Source organism: Neofelis nebulosa, chromosome 10, assembly GCF_028018385.1.
Source record: "Neofelis nebulosa isolate mNeoNeb1 chromosome 10, mNeoNeb1.pri, whole genome shotgun sequence".
Taxonomy (NCBI): domain Eukaryota; kingdom Metazoa; phylum Chordata; class Mammalia; order Carnivora; family Felidae; genus Neofelis; species Neofelis nebulosa.
Genome location: NC_080791.1, coordinates 99,297,206 through 99,319,143, shown reverse-complemented (window position 1 = coordinate 99,319,143; position 21,938 = coordinate 99,297,206). Strand labels below are relative to the sequence as shown.

Genomic DNA, 21,938 nt, shown 5'->3' with positions numbered 1-21,938 from the left:
ATAGATGACAGACAGGAAAAACTAGGCCAGTACAGTCCTCTCTGCCCCCCCTTTTTTGTTCCCTTTCAGATTAATCAGGTTTTTTGTTTTTGTTTTTTCTTTTTCTTTTTTCTTTCCAGCTGGGAAAAAAGGCCTCCCCAGACACACCTTTGCCCTGCTTACAAATGGGATTCAGGTCTCTTTGATATATAATCTCCAAAGCCACCGAGTAAATAGCCCTGTGTCTGCCCAACCTGCAGGCCACTCCCCAAAGCAGAGCTGGGGATTCTCTGGGGAGGGGCCGGCCACACCTCTGCCACGGAGAGGCTGCTTCATGTCGGGGCAGGGCTTTGGGCGGGGAAGGCTGTCCCCTACCATGGGAGTGTGAGAGGCCGAAGAGGGCACAGTCTTTCTTGTGCACGTTCTGGCTCCCTAGGTCTCAGAGTCTGGCCCTGAGAAGTCACGGTGCAGGTGGTGATGTCCCCCCTCCTTCATGGGACCATGTCTGCCAATAGCGGCTGGCTCCTATGTGGCTTAGTATTGGGGGAGCAGGAAAGGCTAGCCATAGCTAGCTCTGGCTTACCCAGGGCTTGGTTGATTCCATGATGCTTTGAAAGAGCCACAAGGAATCCATAGAAGGTCAGTCTCTGAACGTTGCTTAGTACCTCTTTGACAAGTGCTGGGGGTGGACAGCTAGAAGGGAGAATACAGATACGAGATTCAAAGACTAGCAAGTCTGACATCTTTTCATCCATACTTTAAGGCTTAGGAGGATGCCCAAAGCTGGGACTGAGGGACCCTGTGTTCCCTGGGGGTCCTAAAACCCTGGAGGAACATGGCAGATCTCTAGAAGCAAGGCCTTGACTGTGGACAGAAAGGGCTGGCATGTTGCCTAACTGGTGCTTTCACTAGGGGAGTGGGAGGGAGGGAACAGGGAAGAGGCAATGGATGGCAACCACATCTTGGAGGAGACCACAAACTGGCTGCTCTGTCTCTAAGGAGACTTTGTGCTACACGGGACAGCTTAACCCTCCCTCTCTGCAGAGTGAATTCTTTGTACAGTGAATGTTTTCCCCTTCTCTCTACAAAGCTAAGGCCAATCTATCTCCTGGCAAGGAGAAGGGGCCCAAGCTGGTCATCTACAGCGTGGAAGTGGAAGTGATCTTCCCTAAGTGAGCCACCTGGGATGTTGTTTGGTCAATAGCCTGGTCTGGGGCGGATGGCACTGTCCTCATTTATATATGACCATCAAGGGCTCTAGAAGCCCCGGATCCATCAGAACATCTGCTAGAGACCTGTTCCAGAGCCAGCAGCCCACAGTCCCTGGGGCTGAGGTGGGGGGTCTACGTACCCATTTCTTACCTGTACTTGTGCCGGTCACACAAGTTCTCCAGGCACTGGTAGAACAGTGATGCCTCCACTCCCTCCAACATACTAGCCTCGCCCAAGGTAGGTCGCTGGCGGTGTTGCCCACTGGATGATGTTGGCACAATCACTGTGTTGGGGTTCTTGCCTGCCAGCAGGTCCTGATAGATGGCAGCCACACTCTCCAGGAATTCTGAGTACCATGATTGGGGGGGAAGGGAGTGGGCAGGTCAGGCAAGGAGGACACACTTCATCCCTTCACTGGATCCTTCCTTTCCTGTTAACTCAGCTCCTCCCCAGCCTTGGTGCTCAGTGCTTGGTGGCTGGGAGCAGGAGCCCTCAACCTCGTGTGACCACCGCACTCATGAGCAATGATATGAACGTGTGTTTCAGCTCAGTGTCCCTCCTCCAGGGACTTGTTCCTAGACCAAGTAGAGGCCCTATTACATACTTTCAGAGCACCCTGTGCTTCTTTGTAGCGCTTTTCCAACCATGAATTTTCTGAATAATTATTTGTTTGCTCTGCCTTCCAGCTGGAGTGGAAGATCCGTGTATAAAGGTAGGGATTGTGCCTTGTCAGCCTTCCTGCCCCAGCACCTAACACAGTGCTGGGCACATATTAAATTCTATACATACTTTTTTTTTTTTAATGTTTCTTTATTTTTACAGAGAGAGAGAGAGAGAGCGTGAGCACATGAGCAGGGGGAGGGGCAGAGAGAGAGGGAGACATAGAATCTGAAGCAGGCTCCAGGCCTGAGCTGTTAGCACAGAGCCGGATGTGGGGCTTGAACTCACAAGCGTGAGATCATGACCTGAGCCGTAGTTGGAAGCTCAACTGACTGAGCCACCCAGGCGCCCTACACGTACTCTTTAAAGAGCTAACGTGTGCACACTTCCACTGGTGAGCCCCATCTCCCTTGCGAGGCCACTTGCTTCTCTGACTCCGGAAAGCATGGCGGAATACCAGGGTGGAAAAGAACGCCACAAGCTGCTCATTTGTTACACATTTGGAAGTGTTTGCAAATGTTAGGAGTCGAGCCAGTGTTAGTAACCAGTGACTTGTGGCCCATTTCACAGCTGACTGGCACACACTGCTGCTGGCCGGTCCTGGGGCATTGCGAGAAGGCCCGGAAGGATCTCCCAGACACAGCTCCTCCTTCTCCAGGGCCCAGGAGCTTCAGGGAAATGGGAAATAGATGCCTGCAGCTGTTAAGAGCAGGTGGCAAGACCCCAGGCTCCAGCCCCTGCCGGTTCAGGCCCTTGGGCTGCCATCAAGAAAACAGAATGTGGCGCCTGAGAGAGGCCAGGGCTGGCTGGGGCCACCGGCTGGCAGGGAGGCCATGTCCAGGCTCCAAGGACAGCCTTCTGTTTACTGGAAGAGCCCGTTTGAAACAAGTTTGTTTACGGACACAGTCAGCAATTTCTGAACCCGACACTCCATTAGATGTCGTTGTGTGCTCTGTGGGAGCTGCTGTCCGTTGGTATTTACTCATCTATTTCTATTACACCTGATTCCAGAAAGGATTTAAGGGCACAGCTGGTGTGTATGGGGAGCAGAACTGGCATGTGAGTGAGACAGGACTGGTGTCTGCTTATTAAAGTTGTGTGGGTGGGAGGATGTGTGCCCACACACGGAGTCGGGGCCAAGGGAGATCACTGCCCCCTGGCGGCAGTGATACAGCACAGCACCTAAGAGGACCGGCTCTGGAATGGGCCCTCCGTTCGGGTCTGGGCTCCACCACTCACTAGCTCTGAGACTTTGGCTCCTCACCTCTAAGCTTATCTCTGACAGGACCCATCTCTTAGGGCTGTCATAAGGATTAAAGTCAGTGCTCTGCCTGGCACATGGTAAGTTCTCGATAAATGGTGAATCTGTTGCGTACTGTTACAGTAGCGTGCATTGTTCTAGTCATTGCCATTATCACCCAGATGGATTTGCCGCACTGCTGACTGCAAACACGGCGGTCTTCCGTGACTTGAGGAGGCGGAGAGAGTAGGCTCCGCAGACTGAATCTTGTGACCACCTGTGGGAACTAGACATCCTGCCCGGGCCCTGTGGCGAAGCATGCCTCCACCGAAGGGAGTGGGGGAGGGAAATGTGTGTGCCAGGCACCAGATGGAAAGGGTACCAGGGCAGGACAGGCAGATGTGGCCCTGGCAGGAGCCACATGGGGCCCTGGAAAGCTCTCACCTGAGTAGTAAAACTGGATCTGGAAGGCAAAAAGGAAATCTGAAAAAGACATCAAGCAGTCCATGGCGTCATCCATGAGCACAATCCTGAGGGGGGAAAGAGAGAGAAGATGTGAGAGAATGTGTCTGGGGGTGGGGATGGGGAGCACGTCGGTGAGCTCCTTCTGGGGCTACAGTCTTTCTTGGGGCAGCAAGACACTCGGGAAAGGTCCCCAAAGCCAGCTCCTCCCAGTCACCTCACTTCTCCATCACTTGGGCTCTGCCACCAAGCTGAACTGAGCACACGACCAAGGACAGGCTCCCGGGTCAGTCTCCGTGGCACCAGCTAGCGGATGGAGCATGGGGAGGAAGGAGGCGGGGGGCAGCAAGGAGAGGTGCAACTGTAATACAGCCAAGATTTCTTTTCATATACTTAAGCAGTAAATCCTTTCATCCAGCAGTGAGGACCATTTAGTTCAGAATAAATACAACTGGGCAGAAAAGGCAAAAAGAACAGCCAGGAAGCTTAAAGGGGTCTTGGCAAGTGGCACTGAGATTTAATAAGCTTCCAAGGGCCTAAGCGACTACAGGCACCTCCGTCCTGGGACACAGAAGGCAGACAAGGGAAGAGGGTAGAGAGCTACCGGGGCCTCTGCACTTGAGAGGGTCAAAGAACACACCCTGTCTTGTGACGCTGTGGCGGCCATGCCTCTCCTTGCTCTCTGCTCCCACAAGCAGACCACCCCCTGGGTTCTCATCTCCAGGCCCTCCCACCTCATAGGAAGAAAACCATCTGACTGATCAGGCCATGGCCATGTTTATACCATGCTCAGGGTCTCATCCAGGAGGGCGCAGGAAGGGAAGGAAATTAGCACTTGCTGGGCTCTATTCATGTGCCAGGCAGGGTGCCAAAGCTATCTGCTGAAGGGGAGAGGGGCCCCCAACATGTTTCTCACTGGCCCGACTGGCCCGACTGGCCTTATCTTTCCTTTTTTACAAAATTGTTTTATTCTGCTCTCTTGTGTATTTTTGTTAATCTTTACCTCCTTGTGTCAGAGGACCCCCAAACTGGCACCTGGATCAGCTCCGGAGACAGCCAGCCAGCACTGCTCACCTCGGGGGGGTGGGGGGGGCGCTTTAGAGGGAATATAACGTAAGGTGCCCCTGCAACTATGCAAGGCAGCTGGCCCTGGTTTCAGATCTCTGCGGAGAGAGAAAATGCTCCTATATCTAGTCTGTCTGTCTGTCCGTATGAATTAATTATTAAGGTAGGCTCCATGCCCAGCATGGGGCTTGAACTCACAACCTTGAGACCAAGACCTGAGCTGAGATCGAGAGTTGGATGCTTAACTTACTGAGCCATCCAGGTGCCCCTCTTAGTCTTTAGTTCTAATAACGACAACAATAGAAGCAGCATGTACTGAGTACCTACTTCATAGCAGGCAACTGTGCAAGGTATTTAACTATATTAAATTTTCTCTCACAACATTTCTATGAGGTAGGCCTTGCAATTATGTACATTTTACAGGTGAAGGGACTAAGCAGAGAGGTCACCTTGCTGAGACCACATAGCTGATGAGTTTGCTCGACTCCATAGGCCATGGGACTTTCCATTAGGTCACACTGCCTCTTTTAAAATAAAGATACAGAATATAAACACTAACATTTTATTCCTTAATTTCTGTGGTTAACTTATCTTCTTTCTTTTCTCCTATATTTTAAGGGCTTACTATTCCTCATGCGTCTCTTGGGGAAGAAAAAGGCTGCCCCAACTACCAGAGTTGAGCATTCAAATTCTAGCTGGAAAAAATTCAAGGCCAGAGGGCGGGAAGGAGCAATGCTGCTGATGGTCACAGGAGGGCGCCCTGGTCCCTCGATCAGCAGCTCTTCGGACCAAATGCTGAGCCACAGACCAGGTAGTTGCCCCCATTTCTTCTAACCCATGAGAACCCAGGCAGGCAAAAAGGAAGCGAGAGGGCACAGAGCCCAGATTCTGATATCCGGATTGGGAGGGAGAGGCGCTAAAGGGCAGAGAGAAGTGGGGTAGGTCAGACTGGGGTTAGCAAAGACACCCAAACTTCAGAGGAAGAGCAAGCTCTCCCAGAGGACTCAGGCGGGTAGAGCCACCCCAAAGTTTTTCCGTCCAGGCTCAGCAGAGAAGAAAAAGGTCCCCGAGGAAGGACGCCAGTGACCTTTCCTTCCTGCCCTACTCCCAGGACAGCTAAGAACCCGAATGGCCTGAAGTTAATTACTAGGGAAGAGCACTGGGCTGAGAACGTCCCCAAGCAGGAAACCACAAAGGGGAGTCAAAGCCTTTGAAGATGTTACTTGGCTTCTCTTCCTTATCATCAACCTGGACCCAGTGCTCCTGTTTATAGCAATTACCTCCACGCACTATATCTTTCTTTATCTATTTCTTCATTTATACTGAGATATAATTCAAGTACCATAAAATCCCTTTAAAAGTGTACGGTGTGTTTTAGTATATTCACAAAGTTGTGCAACCACCACCACTGTCTAATTCCAGAAGTTGTAATTCTTGCTAATCAGCATGCTCCCAAGACAGGCCCTGCCACACCAGGGCTTTGAAGCCAATTGCCATAAGCATCGTCGTCTCTCAGCCACAGAGAGGACAAGAAGCTGCAAACAGGCCCACCCTTCCAGCTTCGGAACTGGGCTGCAGCCTTCTGTCCGCGGCCATTCTGAACTATGAACATTAGCAGCCTCTTCTAAGACAGGCAGCTGGGGAGAAAGGAGAGCACAGCCGTCAGAGGGCAGGGGACCCACCATGTGAGCGTGTCAGCCTCAGCCCTGTGTGCGCGCTGGTCTCCACCCTGGCTCTTCGGTGGGCTGAAATGGACACCGGTCACGAGGGACCAGCAGGGTGGCTGGGGGAGGCAGACAGTGGCAGGGGCTCTCTTTTTGAGGGACATGTGGCCGGATCCCAGCAGCATGCGTGCAGAGGACAGAGGGGTTTTCTTGACTGCAGGCAGTGCGACTGACTGCCAAAAAAGCCAACTGGATCTCAGCTTTCATGAACGGCAAAACCACCCCCTACTCTGCTCAGCCAGAGACCTGGGAGTCCTCCAGACTTCCTGGAAACTGCCTCCCTTGCCCGACCCACAGCAATCACTCTCCAGGTCCAGCAATCCCACCCTAACATGTCTCTTGAATCTGCTGACTGCTCGCCACCTCCACAGCCACCGCCCGTGCCCGCCTCCGTGTCTTTCTCGTGGGCCACTGGATGACCTTCTGCCTGGCTTTCTGCAACTACCCTTGCCTCCTTCTACTTAAGTATCCACACTGTGGTCACAAAAATGTTTTTTTTTTTTTATGTGAACTTGACCACTTTACAATTCTGTTTAAAGCCCTTCATGGGCTTCCCATTGACCTTAGAACAAGATCTGGCACTCTTATCCTGGCTTTTGAGTCCACGTGATCTGCTCTGTCTCCCCTCACCCCCCACCCCTCTAGACGCACCGGAGGCCACAGGCAGCCTCCCTTGCTGTATTCCACACTGACCCTAACATTCTCCCCAGTGCTCCCTCCTTCCTCATGCCCTTCAGACCAGCCAGTCCTTCTACCTGTAATGCTCTGGGCCTTTCATGCCACCCTCCCTACCTATCTGATGCCCACTCATTCTTCACATCACGCCTCTTTGGGAAGCCTTCCCCACTCCAGGCTAGGTAGAGGTTGGCCTCCCTGCTACCAGCTTCCGCGGTTCTCTGTGACCTCCTCACACTATTCATGTTTGTCTTTGCCCGCAGACTAGAAGATCTCCAGGTGATAACTCGGTTTCTCAGCTTGTTGCTTGATTCCAGGGTCTGGCGTGTGCAGGGCCCATAGTAGGCACTCAGTAAATATGTGGCTAAACGGAGAAGAGGGGCCTCAGTACTCTTTTCTTTTCTCCTCTCCAGGAGACACCTGGATACTACATTCAGTTCTGGACAGTCCATTTAAGGGGAATAAACTAGAGTCACGGAAGAGGGGGTCAGAGTGCTAGTGAGTCTATAAACCATGATATCAGACAAATGACTGCATTTGATCCTTCAGCTTAGAAGAGAACTAGGGAAGAAGCACAGGCTGAGACCTGACTCTTGAAGGCCTGCCCCTGAGGAAGATGTCACAGGGATCGAAAGCTTGGTTCTGGAAGGCCTCCAAACTGCCCAGCTCTGGGATTATGGCTGCTTTGTGAAGGAGCGAGCTGCCTGTTGCTAGAGATATTCAAGCAGAAGCCTGAAGGTCTGTACTACTCAAAAGCATGAGAGCGCTTCCTCCAGCTCTGACAGACTGTGTCATCCCAAGGGTGGCCAGAACTAACAGCTTTTCCGTTAGTGCTGGTTCTGAAGTTTGCTGTTTGGAGGACTGTGGCTGCAGAAAAGTCTGAAAGACTTAGAAAAATGCTCTCAGAAGCATCCTATGTTGCAGTGTCCATCTCCAAACTACTGCTCTGACCCTTGAAAATTCTGGGCATCTGGCACTGGAATCTCGGAAGAACTGTGACAAGGCAGGCAGGAGGCTACAAGTCTGTCTTTGCTTTTGGTGACAGGGACGACCCCGGGCTGTGGGCCCTCGGTCCTGTGGGCAGCTCCTTCATCCTGAACTCAAACTTGTCAACACTCCCAGAGGGCTCACAAAGGAATCTCTTGGAAACGAGGTCATCCACATGTGCTGTTCTCCAGTTGATGGCAGTTGGCTCAACACCCCTTCCTGCCAGAGGCCTCCTGCTAACGTGCCAGCTGCTTCTGACACCTGGAGGAGCCGGGCGGCCACTGCTTTGAGGTGGAGCCAACAAGGCGCTGTTGCCAACAAGAGTCTGTACAAATCTGTTGGATCATGGAAGGATCCTTGCAGGCCGTGCCTTAGGACTAGAGAGAGGGACTGTGGGAGAGAAGTAAAGGCAGTCCAGTTCAGGTTGGCTCTGAGCAGAACCATGTGAAGGGTGGAGTCCAGGGCAGGCAACTGGAATGAAGAAAGAACACTTGGCAGGGTCAGAGCTAATCGCGGGGGGCTGGCCCTTCTCTCCCTCCCTTGCTGACTTCCAACAGCTGGGATGGGCTGGCTGGCTGGGCGTTAAGTGGGTGCCAGGGAAGCAATAGCTTCCAGTCTGAATCTACCAACTTGCCAACTTTCTATGCACCGCCGGGTCAGTGTCCCTAGACAAATGACATGAGCTGCACCTGTTTACCTACAGTTCTGGGTTAGCAGCCCTGGGATCAAATCCCAGCTCCACCACTCACTGGCCACATTATCTTTTCTCTCTGAGCTTCATTATCCTCATCTGAGAAGAGGAGATAATCATAATTCCTATTTTATGGGATTCTTGTGAAAAGTCCCTACGATGTCCTGCGCTTAGTGTATGATGAACACTCACAAGTGTTAGTTGCTATCAATAAGTGTATTCTAGTTGGCTTAAGGTGCTGGAAGAACTCGAAATAGCAAGCAAAAATATAGCTCAGAGGAAGTAAGTGCTACCATCACTCAACCACGCAGAGGCTCTCGGGCGGAAGCCAGCTATCCAGTTTCGAGTCCACTTTGGGGGGAAGCCAGCCCTCGGTCAGGGCCAGAAAGAAGAGCCACCTTCCATGGCTGCACTGCTTTTAGGAGGTCACATGACCAGGGTCTCTCAGGGCTGAGGTGAGTCCCAAAGCCTGTTGGGCTCACAGTGCACCTTGGGGGACTGTCCTTTTGTATCCGGCCAAGAGTGAGGTTGAAGCCACACGCTGGCCACCTTCCGCAGGTCGGGGGAAGAAGCTGCTGCCGAGGTTTCCTGGGACACTTCCTTAGGGTTGTGACACTTCCTCTTCTGGACTGTGTGGGATGCACCCCCATGCCGCACAAGCTGCCACAAGTCCAGGCCCGCAGAGGAGCTTGGGAGGTCTGGGTCATTGTTCTCCCCTGGCTCCAGCCTGGGGTACCCCAAACCCCACCTGCCCTGTAGTGCCTAAGCTTGATCCGGGGAGTGCAGACAAGAAAACAACAATGGTTAATATTCATTAGGGGTTTACTGTGTCAGCAATATACAGCCATCATTTCATTTCCTGCTCATACTAATCCTATGAGGCAAGTCCAATGAATATCTTGCTGAGAACACAGAGGTTCAGAAGCTTGGCCAACGTTGCAGGTACAAGTGCAAGAGCTGTCATTCAAACACAGGTCTCTCTGACTCTAATCACAGCTGCACCTGGAAAGAAAACGTAGGCTCTGTGCTCTCGAGTGGCAATAACATCTTCCTGCTGGTGGCGCTGTCCCTTCTCCCACTCCCGGAGTTTGTTAGCAAGTACACAGCGACTGCCCCCAGGAGGGCTGGAAGCTGAGGCCTCATCCGCTACCCCCTGCAGAGAGCTGGAAGGCCCAGCAACAGCCATCCAAACCCCATTATCCCAGCCCCTCCCAAGAAGCCTTATAGTTAGGGGAGAACTGTTCCTCGCTCTTAGGATAAAGACCAAATCCAACGCATGGCCCTGTGAGGCCCTCATTTCCCCGTCTGGTCCCCAAACTCCTCAAACTCCAGAACCACTGGCTTCTCAAAGCTCCTCTAGGTTGACTGTTAAAAACTGAGAACAAACTGAGGGTTGATGGGGGTGGGAGGGAGGGTGGGTGATGGGTACTGAGGAGGGCACCTTTTGGGATGAGCACTGGGTGTTGTATGGAAACCAATTTGACAATAAATTTCATATATTGGAAAAAAAAAAAAAAAAAGCTCCTCTAGGTCATGACTGGTGAGAGCCTGGCTTCTTTTCCAGGCTGCCGATTTCCCCTAGACACTTTTTTCACCTGCCACTCATCGCTCCCTACCTCAGTGCTACCCGTGCCTTTTGTTTTAAATGAAATATTTAAAGCCTCAGAAAGTTACCCAGAACATCACAAAAACCTGCGTACCCCTGGCCACCGTCATACACCTTAACATTTTGCTCTCCTTGCTTCAGTTTTTAAAGCTTTGTAAAATGCTACACATAACGTTCAAGCCACCTGCGCGCCCTCCCGCATCCCATCCCTCTACGCTTCTTCCTCTGAAATCACCACCGAAACTTGGCGGTTTAGCATCGCTCTACATGTTTCTCAATACTACGTGAACTCACACGAATGCCTATATTCTTAAAACATGATTGGGGCGCCTGGGTGGCGCAGTCGGTTAAGCGGCCGACTTCAGCCAGGTCACGATCTCGCCGTCCGTGAGTTCGAGCCCCGCGTCAGGCTCTGGGCTGATGGCTCGGAGCCTGGAGCCTGTTTCCGATTCTGTGTCTCCCTCTCTCTCTGCCCCTCCCCCGTTCATGCTCTGTCTCTCTCTGTCCCAAAAATAAATAAACGTTGAAAAAAAAAAATTAAAAAAAAAAAAAAAACATGATCTAGCTTTGTTTTGCTTGTTTTCAAACTCTACACATCATTCTGGAACTTGACGTTTTGAGACAGATCGGTGTTGGTGCATAGATTTCTACCTGTATCCATTTCTTCAGCTGGTGTACAGAATTCTGTGGATGGTATGATGCTGCTGCACTTTATCCTTTCTCTGCAGAGGGACTTGCAGAGCGTTCCAGTGGGAGCTGCTACAAATAATGCTGCATATTTCCTTATAACAAGGGACACCTGTGAACTTCTTTAGATTTGCCTACGTCGCCCCAAAGTGATAGTACCACTTTATGCTGCCACCAGCACTTTATGAGAGTTCCACATCCTCACCCACGCTTGTGTTATCAGACTTTAAAATTTTTGTCATTTGATGTGAAGTGGCATCTCAATTTCATTGGCCTTTCCCTGATTACTAGTGAGTTTGGGCATGAAAATATGCCCATATGCTTATCAGCTCTTAGAGTTTTCTGTGGATTGCCTGCTCATATGCTTGGGCTATTTTTCCACTGAGGTTCTTCATCTTTTCCTTATTGATTTGTAGGAGTTCTTTATAAAACTCTTTTTAGAAGAAAAAATTCTGCAGACCAATCTGTTGTTAGACATGCACATAAATCTCCTCTTCTCGTTTCTTACTTGTCTTTCAGCTTTGTTTATGCTATCTTTGGTTGAACTGAAATTTTTAATTCTTTTTTTAAATTTATTAAAAACATTTTTAATGTTTGTTTATTTTTGAGAGACAGCCCGTGCACAAGTGGGGGAGGGGCAGAGCGAGAGGGAGAGAGAGAATCCAAAGCAGGCTCTGTGCTGTCATTGTAGAACCTGATGCTGGGCTCAAACCCACAAAACGGAGAGATCATGACCTGAGCTGAAGTTGGACGCTCAACTGACTGAGCCACCCAGGTGCCCCTAAAGTTTATTTATTTATTTTGAGAGAGAGAGAGGGAGGGAGGGGCAGAGACAAAGAGAGAGAGAATCCCAAGCAGGCTCCATGCTGTCAGTGCAGAGCCTGATGCAGAACTCGAACGCACAGACTGGGAGATCATGACCTGAGCTGAAATCAAGAGTCAGATGCTTAACCAACTGAGCCACCCAGACATCCCCTGAGAATTTTAATTCTTAATTCCCTGGTAGTCCTGGGGTTTAGGGATGGCTGGGGTTCAATTTGCCATCAGGGAATTCTTGCTTTTCTATCTGATAATTCTCTTTGCTCTAGAAAGTCAGCTCTACTGCGGGGCAAGGACTGTTATTTTTTCACTGCTCTGTTCTCAGCACCTGGAAGGTACTCGCAATGAATGCTGACTGAATGAATAAATGAATGCAATTTTTTTTTTGCGGTCAAGTTGATCAATCTCGTCCACTGGGCTTCGGCTCTTTGTACCTTAAGAATTCTTTTACTACCTGTTGGCCATAAATATATTTTTCTCTATTCTCTTTTAAGAGTATTTTAGTTTTGCATTTCATATTTAGGCTTGTCATCTATGTGAAATTGACTTCTGAATATGAAATTGACTTCTGAATATGATATGGAGTAGGAATCTAACTTGATTTTTCCCTATGTGAATAACCAACTGCCGCATCAATTCTTCTTGAATTGATCCCCTTTCCCTACTGCTCTGCAATATTGCTTCTTTATAGGGGCGCCTGGGTGGCTCAGTTAGTTAAGCGTCCGACTTCAGCTCAGGCCATGATATCACGGTCCATGAGTTCAAGCCCTGTGTTGGGCTCTGTGCTGACAGCTCAGAGCCTGCAGCCTGCTTCAGATTCTATGTCTCCCTCTCTCTCTGACCCTCCCCATTCATGCTCTGTCTCTCTCTGTCTCAAAAATAAATAAAAATTAAAAATTTTTTTAAAAAGTATTACTTCTTTATAGATCAACTTTTTAAAGCTTAAAAAAAATTTTTTTTCATGTTTTTATTTATTTTTGAGTGATACTGTTAGATGGCAAGTCAGAGCTGGGGAAGATATCCAGGCAGAAAGCTATTGTAGGGGAGAGGCATAAAGAAAGACACCAAGAAAGCATAAAGCTGTATTGTCATGCACGGTATGAAGTCTGGCATATAGAAGATGCTTAGGAAACAGCTGAAAAATGAATACAGGAATCAATCCCCATTTACCAGTTATACTTTTCTAAAATAGGTAATATTTTTTGAGGGCTGTGTGACAGGCATTTTACATGCATTATCTCATTAAATCCTCAAATCAATTTTATGAGGCAGGTGTTGTCATTATTTCCATTTTACAGATGAAGAAACTGAGGCTTAGAGAGACTGCTCACTGTCATAAGCCAGTAAGTGAAAGAATTTGGGATTTGAATCCAGGGCTGTCTGGCTCCAGCACCTGAATCCTGCCTTTGTGACACAGGGACCAGCTGAAAAGTGAACCTCTTAAATTGGGATGAGTTACTAGGTCTGAACTAGATTCCTTAGGAGTTTGTGTGTTTTCCAGGCATTGTCTGTGTCTAGCACATATTATTACCCACTAGAAATCTGGCCTTCAGGGAGGGAGACGTGAGGTAAATTGTGTTTTAAAATGACAAGAGAGAGAATGAAATGTAAGTCCATTTGATGGGATCGATTCTAAAATGCCAGAATGAGACTGGCTTTCAATGCACTAAATCAATACTCCTCAAAGTGGATGACCATTAGCATCACCTGGCAAGTGTTTGGAAATAGGAGTTTCGGAGCCCCACCTCAGATCCCCTGAACTCTGGGGATGGAGTCTGCCATCTGTGGTTTTAATAAGCCCTGCAGGTGACCCTGTGTCAACTTGCACCCTGAACGGGTTACAGGTGTGAGGGTCCTCTTGGCCCAGCAGGGAGGAGGCCAGAGCCTGCAGGCTGATTACAGGCCAAGTCATCTTTACTGACTTTTTGTTATGTGTATATTATTTTCTGAGTGTTCTGAAGTGAAAAAAGGCCAGAAATAACTGCCTTAGGGGGCTGAGAAACTTCTTGTTTATTTTTTTTTTAATTTTTTTTAATGTTTATTTTTGAGAGAGTGACAGAGACAGAGCATGAACGGGGGGCAGGGGGCAGAGAGAGAGGGAGGCACAGAATCAGAAGCAGGCTCCAGGCTCCGAGCCTCGGCACAGAGCCTGATTCGGGGCTCCAACTCACGAACCATGAGATCATGACCTGAGCTGAAGTCGGATGCTTAACTGACTGAGCCATCCAGGGGCCCTTCTTCTTGTTTATTTTTAAAAATCTGGTAATAATAATAATGCCAACATTATTTTAACGGCAAGAAACTATTACTTATTGAATGTCTACAATGTGCTAATATGCATACATTTATAAAATATATATTTTTTCTAGTTGTTGAAAGTTACACTGTACTCGGAGTGAGTTAGTATTATTCCCCATTTTACAGATATGGACACAAGGCTTAGAGAAGTTATGAGAAATCCCCAAGGTCATCCAGTTAATGGGGCCCCAGTGGCACGTACATCCAGGTCTTTCCAATGCTATGATGCTTGTGCTCTTATAGGTCAGGGTTAAGACTACTACTTCTAACATTGAAAGTTTACTCTGTGCCAGGCATTGTTTTAAGCACATTATGTACTTCTTCAATTATTACAACTATTATTATTTCCATTTGATAAATGAAGAGAATGAGGCTCAAAAAAAAAACCCAAAAAACCAAAAAAACAAAACAACTTTCCCAAGGGCACAAGCTGGTGGACTGTGAAACCAGGATTTGAACTCAAGAAGTCTGGCTCGAATTGCCAGACACGGCAAGGTGCTTCTCACCTTCAGGAAAGCCTTCCGGTCCAGGGAGGAGGGAGACAGAGATGCTGTGGTGATCATTCAAGGATAAAACCTCTTGATGACCCCCCACTGCTACAGGAATGTGAGAGGTGGAGGGCATCTGGGGCTAGGCCTGTCTTGCAGCCCATCTGCCATCTTTCCTGTGCCTCTGGCTCACACCTGCTGCTCCAGGGCCTGGCCGCGGTGCTTGCCGTCCATGACTCAGGCACACGTGGAGACGCCATGCCCCCGAACAGGCTCTGCTGTGCAGCTGCGTGTGGATTACATTCTTCCATGCACACATCATCGCAGCCTGGAGCCTCCTTCTGTGGCCTGTCCCCAGACCTCAGGGCCCTGAGAAAAGTAAGCCCAGCCATGACATGGGAGAGTGCGATGCCTCTTCTAGCAACAGTAACTGCCTTGGAGACCTAACCACCTCCATTTGCGATTTTGATCAGAAGCCTGGCCTTGTGTGAGGAAGTTGGGATCTCGATCTTTGGGACAAAGTAAGAATAGCTTAAGCCATCAGAGAGCACTTTCTGGGATATAGACAAGTTTTGTACCCACATGCCAGCTGGAGTGGAGTGAGCAAAGATTGGCATTGGGGAGGCGGGGTTGACACAAAGCCTAATACACAGGGAGCAAACTAACTTCCCCTGATTCTGAATTCACCTCTAACTTCTTTTTATTTTATTTAATTTTATTTTTTTATTTTTATTTATTTTTAAATGTTTATTTTTGAGAGAGAGAGAGAGAGAGTGTGTGTGTGTGTGTGTGAGCAGGGGTGGGTGGGCAGAGAGAGGGAGACACAGAATCGGAAGCAGGAAGCAGGCTCCGGCCCCTGAGCTGTCAGCACAGAGCCCGATACTGGGCTCGAACTCATGAAGCATGAGATCATGACCTGAGCCAAAGTCAGACGCTTAAACAACTGAGCCACCCAGGTGACCCTCACCTCTAATTTCATAGCCAGCATCCTGAGGATTGTCCTAGGCCCTTCTGTTGTTTCTACCTGCATTCCCATAATCCCCTCACACTGCTACCAGCATGGACTATCAAACAGCAGGCTTCCTGGAGGGGATAAGCTTTGCTTCCAGCCACAGCTAGGGGGATACCACTGCTGAAGTCTGTTGGTATCAATAATTGTAAGAATCCAAGCATTTTAGATGACTGTGTTACTTCTATTTTTATTTAAAAATTTTTAAAATTTACATCCAAGTTAGTTAGCATATAGTGCAATAATGATTTCAGGAGTAGATCCCAGTGATTCATCCTCTATGTTTAACACCCAGTGCTCATCCCAATAAGTGTCTTCCTTAATGCCCCTTACCCATTTAGCCCCCCACCACAACCCCTCCAGCAACCTTCAGTTTGTTCTCTGTATTTAAGAGTCTCTTATGTTTTGTCCCCCTCCCTGTTTTTTATATTATTTTTGCTTCCCTTCCCTTATGTTCATCTGTTTTGTATCTTAAATTCCACATATGAATGAAGTGATATTTATCTTTCTCTAATTTTGCTTAGCATAATACCCTCTAGTTCCATCCACGTAGTTGCAAATGACAAGATTTCACTCTTTTTGATTGCCGAGTAATACTCCATTGTCTATATATACCACATTTTCCTTATCCATTCATCCACTGATGGACATTCAGGCTCTTTCCATACTTTGGCTATTGTCCATAGTGCTGCTATAAACATTGGGGTGCATGTGCCTCTTCGAAACAGCACACCTGTATTCTCTGGATAAATACCTAGTAGTGCAATTGCTGGGTTGTAGGGTAGTTCTATTTTTCATTTTTTGAGGAACCTCCATACTGTTTTCCAGAGTGGCTGCACCAGTTTGCATTCCCACCAGCAGTGCAAAAGGGTTCCTCTTCTCTGCATCCTCACCAATACCTGTTGTTGCCTGACTTGTTAATGTGTGCCATTCTGACAGGTCTGAGGTGGTATCTCACTGTGGTTTTGATTTGTATTTCCCTGATGATGAGTGATGTTGAGCATTTTTTCATGTGTCTGTCAGCCATCTGGATGTCTTCTTTGGAAGAGTGTCTATTCATGTCTTTTGCCCATTTATTCACTGGATTATTTATTTTTTGGGTGTTGAGTTTGATAAGTTCTTTATAAATTTTGGATACTAACTCATCTGATATGTCATTTGCAAATATCTTCTCCCGTTCCACTGTTGCCTTTTAGTTTTGCTGATTGTTTCTTTCGCTGTATAGAAGCTTTTTATCTTGACGAGGTCACAATAGTTCATTCTTGGTGTTATTTCTTTTTTTTTTTTTAATTTTTTTTTTTTTTTTTTTTGAGACAGAGAGAGACAGAGCGTGAGCAGGGGATGGGCAGAGAGAGCGGGAGACACAGAATCTGAAGCAGGCTCCAGGCTCTGAGCTATCAGCACAGAGCCTGATGCGGAGCTCAAACTCACAGACTGTTAGATCATGACCCGAGCTGAAGTTGGACGCTTAACCGACTGAGCCACCCAGGCGCCCCACTTGGTGTTACTTCTAATCTTGAGTGCTTACACATATCAAATTGTTTGGAAGGGTCTGGAAGTTGGGTGGGGCAAGTGCGAAGCTGAGGCTGCTAGGGGTTGAAAATCCTACAGAAGGTCACCCTCATTAACTTGCCACCAACCTTTCAGGAAAGGAGGACAGTAACTGTTCTGGAGTGACAGAAACCAAGGTGAGATGTCACAGAGTGGTGGCAGACAGTGACTGAGGCCCAAAGGGGTCCTCTTCTACACCTAATGTTAAGCTCCTTGAGGGGAAGAACAGCATCTATTCATCACTGTATCCCCAGTGTACATAATCGCTCCTGGCATTCAAGAAATACCTGATGGAATGAAGTTCTGCTACAACATGGGTGAACCGTGAAAACACTATGCCAAGTGTAAGAAGCTAGTCACAAAGGACCACATACTATATGATTCCACTCATTTTAAATGTCTAGAATAGGCAAATTTATAGAGACAGAAAGTAGATTAGTGGTTGCCCAGGGCTGGGGAGGAGGGAAGGATTGGGGAGTAGTGGCTAAGGACTGCAGGATTTCTTTTGGGGGTAATTAAAATATTCTAAACTTGATTGTGCTGATGGATATGAATATACTCTGTGACTATAATAAAATCCCAATGGATTTTGTTTTAAGTAGGCTTCATGTCCAGCACAGAGCCCAATGCAGAGCCCAACGTGGGGCTTGTACTCATGACCCTGAGATTAAGACCTGAGCTGAGATCAAGAGTTGGACCAGAAACCCCAAGCTGTTAAAAATTTTTAATGAATATATAAATGAATGAACGAACAAATGAATATAGGATACAGTGGCTGATGTTTGTTCTTCGAGTTACTGAGAATCATGGACTTTTTGAACTACGTAAAATGCCTGACAAGGGATGTCATTCATATGTTCATTCAATCGGGAGACACTTAATGGAGTGTGTAGCACATATCTAGGTACTGGTCTGGGCAACAGGGATCCAGCAGCAAATAAGACTGGTACAGATCCTGCCTGCCCTCATGGAGCTTACACTTACTTGGAGCTTACTTACACTTACGGTTCCTTTTCTCTGGGAAGATTTTAGTTAGAGATCACAGCTGATTTTTATTATTCAGCTATGTAGAAATCATAGTACCGTCTTTGAGAGTTTTTTTCCCCCAATTTGGGGCTGAATCTTCCTTAAAATAATCTGACCTCAAGGGGCACTATCATTGGAAATCTGAAGGTAACTCCAGCTGGCTGCTCTTAAATTACAAGAGATAATCTCCCACATTTTATTGTCAACTATGGAAAAAAAAAAAAATCTAAATCTCCTTTGGATAGCAGATCAGTTAAAATGATAAAACCCGAATTGCTGCTTTTACCAGGGGCCAAGGGCCACTGGAAAAGGTAAGTATCCACTGGACAACGCAGGGAAGAAGATTTTGGTTGCGTGACCACTAAACAAGTTTTGCACATGACCAGCAAAATCAGCGTGTGAGCTGTGAACTGCAGAACAGCCCGCCCCGGTGTGAGGCTGGAGTCTGTCGCTGGCAGCGGAGGGGATGGTTGGCTCACCTCAGAAGGACTCAGATGGTTCTTGGTGCAGCGTAGCCAGTGCAGCTGTGGTGTCAGTGGGTCAAACCACCACGCACAAATGATTTCACAAGATGAGCAGGCAGGAGGGTGAGGAGGTTAAGGGCAAAGTCTGTGGATTCAGGCAGCCCTGGGTTCAGGTCATGCCTCTGCTACTTACAAGCTATTAGTAAATTCAGGCCACATACTTGACCTCTTTGAGCCTTAATTTCCTCTTTTTTTTTTTTAAATTGAGGCATATCAGTTTCCTCTTGAGTAAAATAGGAAGGTAACAGTTTTTATAAGGATTAAGTGAGGTAATTAAGGTAAATGAATTTAAATGAAATAATGAAGGTAAATGCATACACTATGCTTGAGGTAAGATGGACATTAAAAAATATTATTAAGACTTTACTTTTGGGGCGCCTGGGTGGCTCAGTCGGTTAAGTGGCCGACTTCGGCTCAGGTCATGATCTCACGGTCCGTGAGTTCGAGCCCCACATCGGGCTCTGTGCTGACAGCTCAGAGCCTGGAGCCTGCTTCAGATTCTGTGTCTCCCTCTCTCTCTGACCCTCTCTCGTTCACGCTCTGTCTGTCTCTGTCTCAAAAATAAATAAACATTAACCAAAAAAAAGACTTTACTTTTGGGGTGCCTGGGTGGCTCAGTCAGTTGGGTGTCCAACTTTGGCTCAGGTCATGATCTCACGGTTCATGAGTTTGAGCCCCGTGTCAGGCTCTGTGCTGACAGCTCAGAGCCTGGAACCTGCTTTGGGTTCTGCGTCTCCCTCTCTCTCTGCCCTCCCCACCCCGCCCTCTGTCTCTCTAAAAAATAAACATTAAAAAGTTAAAAAAGAAAAAACAAGACTTTACTTTTTAGAGCAGTTTTAGGTTCATAGCAAAATGGAGGGGGAGGTGCAGAGATTTACCACATACCCCCCATCCTCCAACTCTTGCATAGCTTCCTCCATATCAACACCTGCACTGCACTGGAGTGGAACATTTGTTACAATTGATGAAGCTACACTGACACAACATGATCACCCAGAGTTCATACTTTACATTACCCTTCATGTGTACTTTTGGGACAGATGTACAATGACATGTATCTATCATGTGTAGTATAATACAGAGTATTTTCCTAAAAATCCTCTTTTCTGGCAATTTCAGACAACACAATTTTTGAAATTCTTCCATTTGCCACCTTAGGTCAAATTTCGTGTCAAGTAAAAGGTAACTGAGGCACAGTCCAACTACCTCATTTGGTTAAAATGGGAATGACCATGAAATCAAACGCAGAAATAAGGGGGTCCAAACTATTTCTGCCAAGTCTTCCTGGTTCTGGACTAATCTTGAAAATCTTCTTTCAACATAAATAATATCATTTATTCTTCTCTTAATTGGGCTTTATCACCTCCATACCTTTCCAGTCTCCAACCTCAATCTATGCCTTCATTCACTGGTCACTGCCAACTCTTGCCCCTTCGTTTCTCAGAATATCCTCTAGAGACTTGTGTGTGTGTGTGTGTGTGTGTGTGTGTGTGTGTGTGTGTGTCTTCATCTCACCACCCCCCAGCTCTGTCTGCAGACCCTAAGGCCCCCCACAGAAACCACAAAGGATCATTTGGCTTCCCTTGGGAAAGGCAGAAAGTGAGCATTATGTTTTGGGGCAAATCTCAAACAGACCCCTCTCCAAATGCCAGTTTCTCCCTAATGGTTTTGTATTTTTCCTAATGGTTTGCTTGTTTGTTTGTATACATTTCAGGTTTCTCTAAGAAGTCCTGGCCCGCAGAGGGCTGAGTTAGCTTCTAGAGCCCAGGGCACATACCTGGCTGCTTTCTGAGTGAGCTCCAGGGGGAAATCCGGGCACAGCAGTTGCAGCAAACAGTGATATTCTCTCATGGTCAGCAAATCTGAAGTTGAAATGGAGAGGAACACATTAGGTCTCTGCGTGTGAAGTCATTGCTCTTTGTTTGGCCATTTCATGGGTTTCAGACCTAGCCTCGGGAGAGCTGCTCTTGTAAAGGTGAGTTAGTGCTAGCTACTAACCTCTGGTAGTGAGATTCTAAGATCAATGTTTCTACAAAGTTTTTCCCGGGTGGAAGGTACCCAGCTACAACATTTTGGCTAACGGAGCTTCCCTGGTTTGAAAAATGGTCGGGTGAGAAGGGAACAAGAGGGATACCTTGATCCACATTCTTAGTCTGGATTTCCTTGTGTATGAAAATCTACAAGAACGAGTAATTTCAAAGCTGGTTAAATCTGCTGAAATTCTCTGGCATGGTAGCATTCACCACAACATGCCCAAAGACCATCCACAGATATCTGGAAGCACTACTAAGGCAAACTCAGTCTTTCAATATATGGAGAAGAATACATCACAGCAACCCACAGACCTTATTACTCTGTCATCCAGTATTGCACAGCCTGGCTTCTTTTGGATGCCTGCACAAAAATCTGGCCATTCTATTACAGGAAACCAAGACAAAGGTTCAAGATATACAATCAAGGCAACCAGATGATTCCTGATATACAGAAGCAGTACCCTGGGAGAGATGAGCCAGGATGAGGCTCTGTAGCCCAGCAGCAAACCCAGAGATGCAAATCTCAGGGAGGTCTCTCGGCTCCCAAGGGAGAGGAAATACACTGATGTGTAAAGGTTGTTTTGTTATTACATGTACCAAGGCCAAAAGATTTTAGAACAGCCAGGCAATCCGCAAGTACTCTGTATACCAAAGCATTTCAAATATGGAAGAACAAGCTAATGGTAAAGCAACAGCAGGCAACCTGGAAGCCATCCTAACTGGGAGAATGAGTGAGACAAGGGAATCCAGAGGGCATGGCCACATTTGGGGAATGAAGATGATGATCATAGGCACTTGGTTTCTTTGGACCCAAGTTAGCCCAAGCCACAGGAATCCAGATCTCCTGCCCTGCTAGTTTGGTTGATGCTTTTCCAAGATAAAAACCCCAGATCTCCAGGGACAGGCCTGGGTTCCTACTACTTTTTCATCAAAGCTCAATTCAAGGTGGGGGCAGAGAGTTAAACTAACCACACTGCCAAAGTCAGGGTCACCAAAGCAACAGGCTCAGTGCCAGTGTAGGTCAAAGGATCAAGATGGCTTTTGTGGCCTTCGTCTTGGCCACAGTGGGGTGTGCACTTTCCTCTCCTCATTCGCCTGACCTCGGGCACAGCCTGGTAGGAGGTTTTGCTCATCAAAGGATGGTGTAATAGCCACTCACGGTCTTACAGCTTTAAGGTAAGGGGCAGGAAAGGTGAAGAAAG

At 47.6% G+C, this 21,938-nt stretch overlaps 1 protein-coding gene across 4 annotated transcripts in view; it reads right to left on the bottom strand.

Moving 5' to 3' along the window:
- Window positions 1-21,938, bottom strand: part of CSTPP1 (centriolar satellite-associated tubulin polyglutamylase complex regulator 1) — a 198,673-nt gene that overhangs the window by 5,340 nt on the left and 171,395 nt on the right. For all 4 annotated transcript variants that reach the window (XM_058688847.1, XM_058688849.1, XM_058688850.1 and 1 more), the window contains exons 4-7: window positions 20,481-20,565; window positions 3,536-3,621; window positions 1,342-1,537; window positions 563-672 (exon numbers count right to left, since the gene is read on the bottom strand). In XM_058688847.1, the coding sequence (XP_058544830.1) occupies window positions 563-672; window positions 1,342-1,537; window positions 3,536-3,621; window positions 20,481-20,565 (477 nt within the window). The remainder of the gene's footprint in view (window positions 1-562; window positions 673-1,341; window positions 1,538-3,535; window positions 3,622-20,480; window positions 20,566-21,938) is intronic.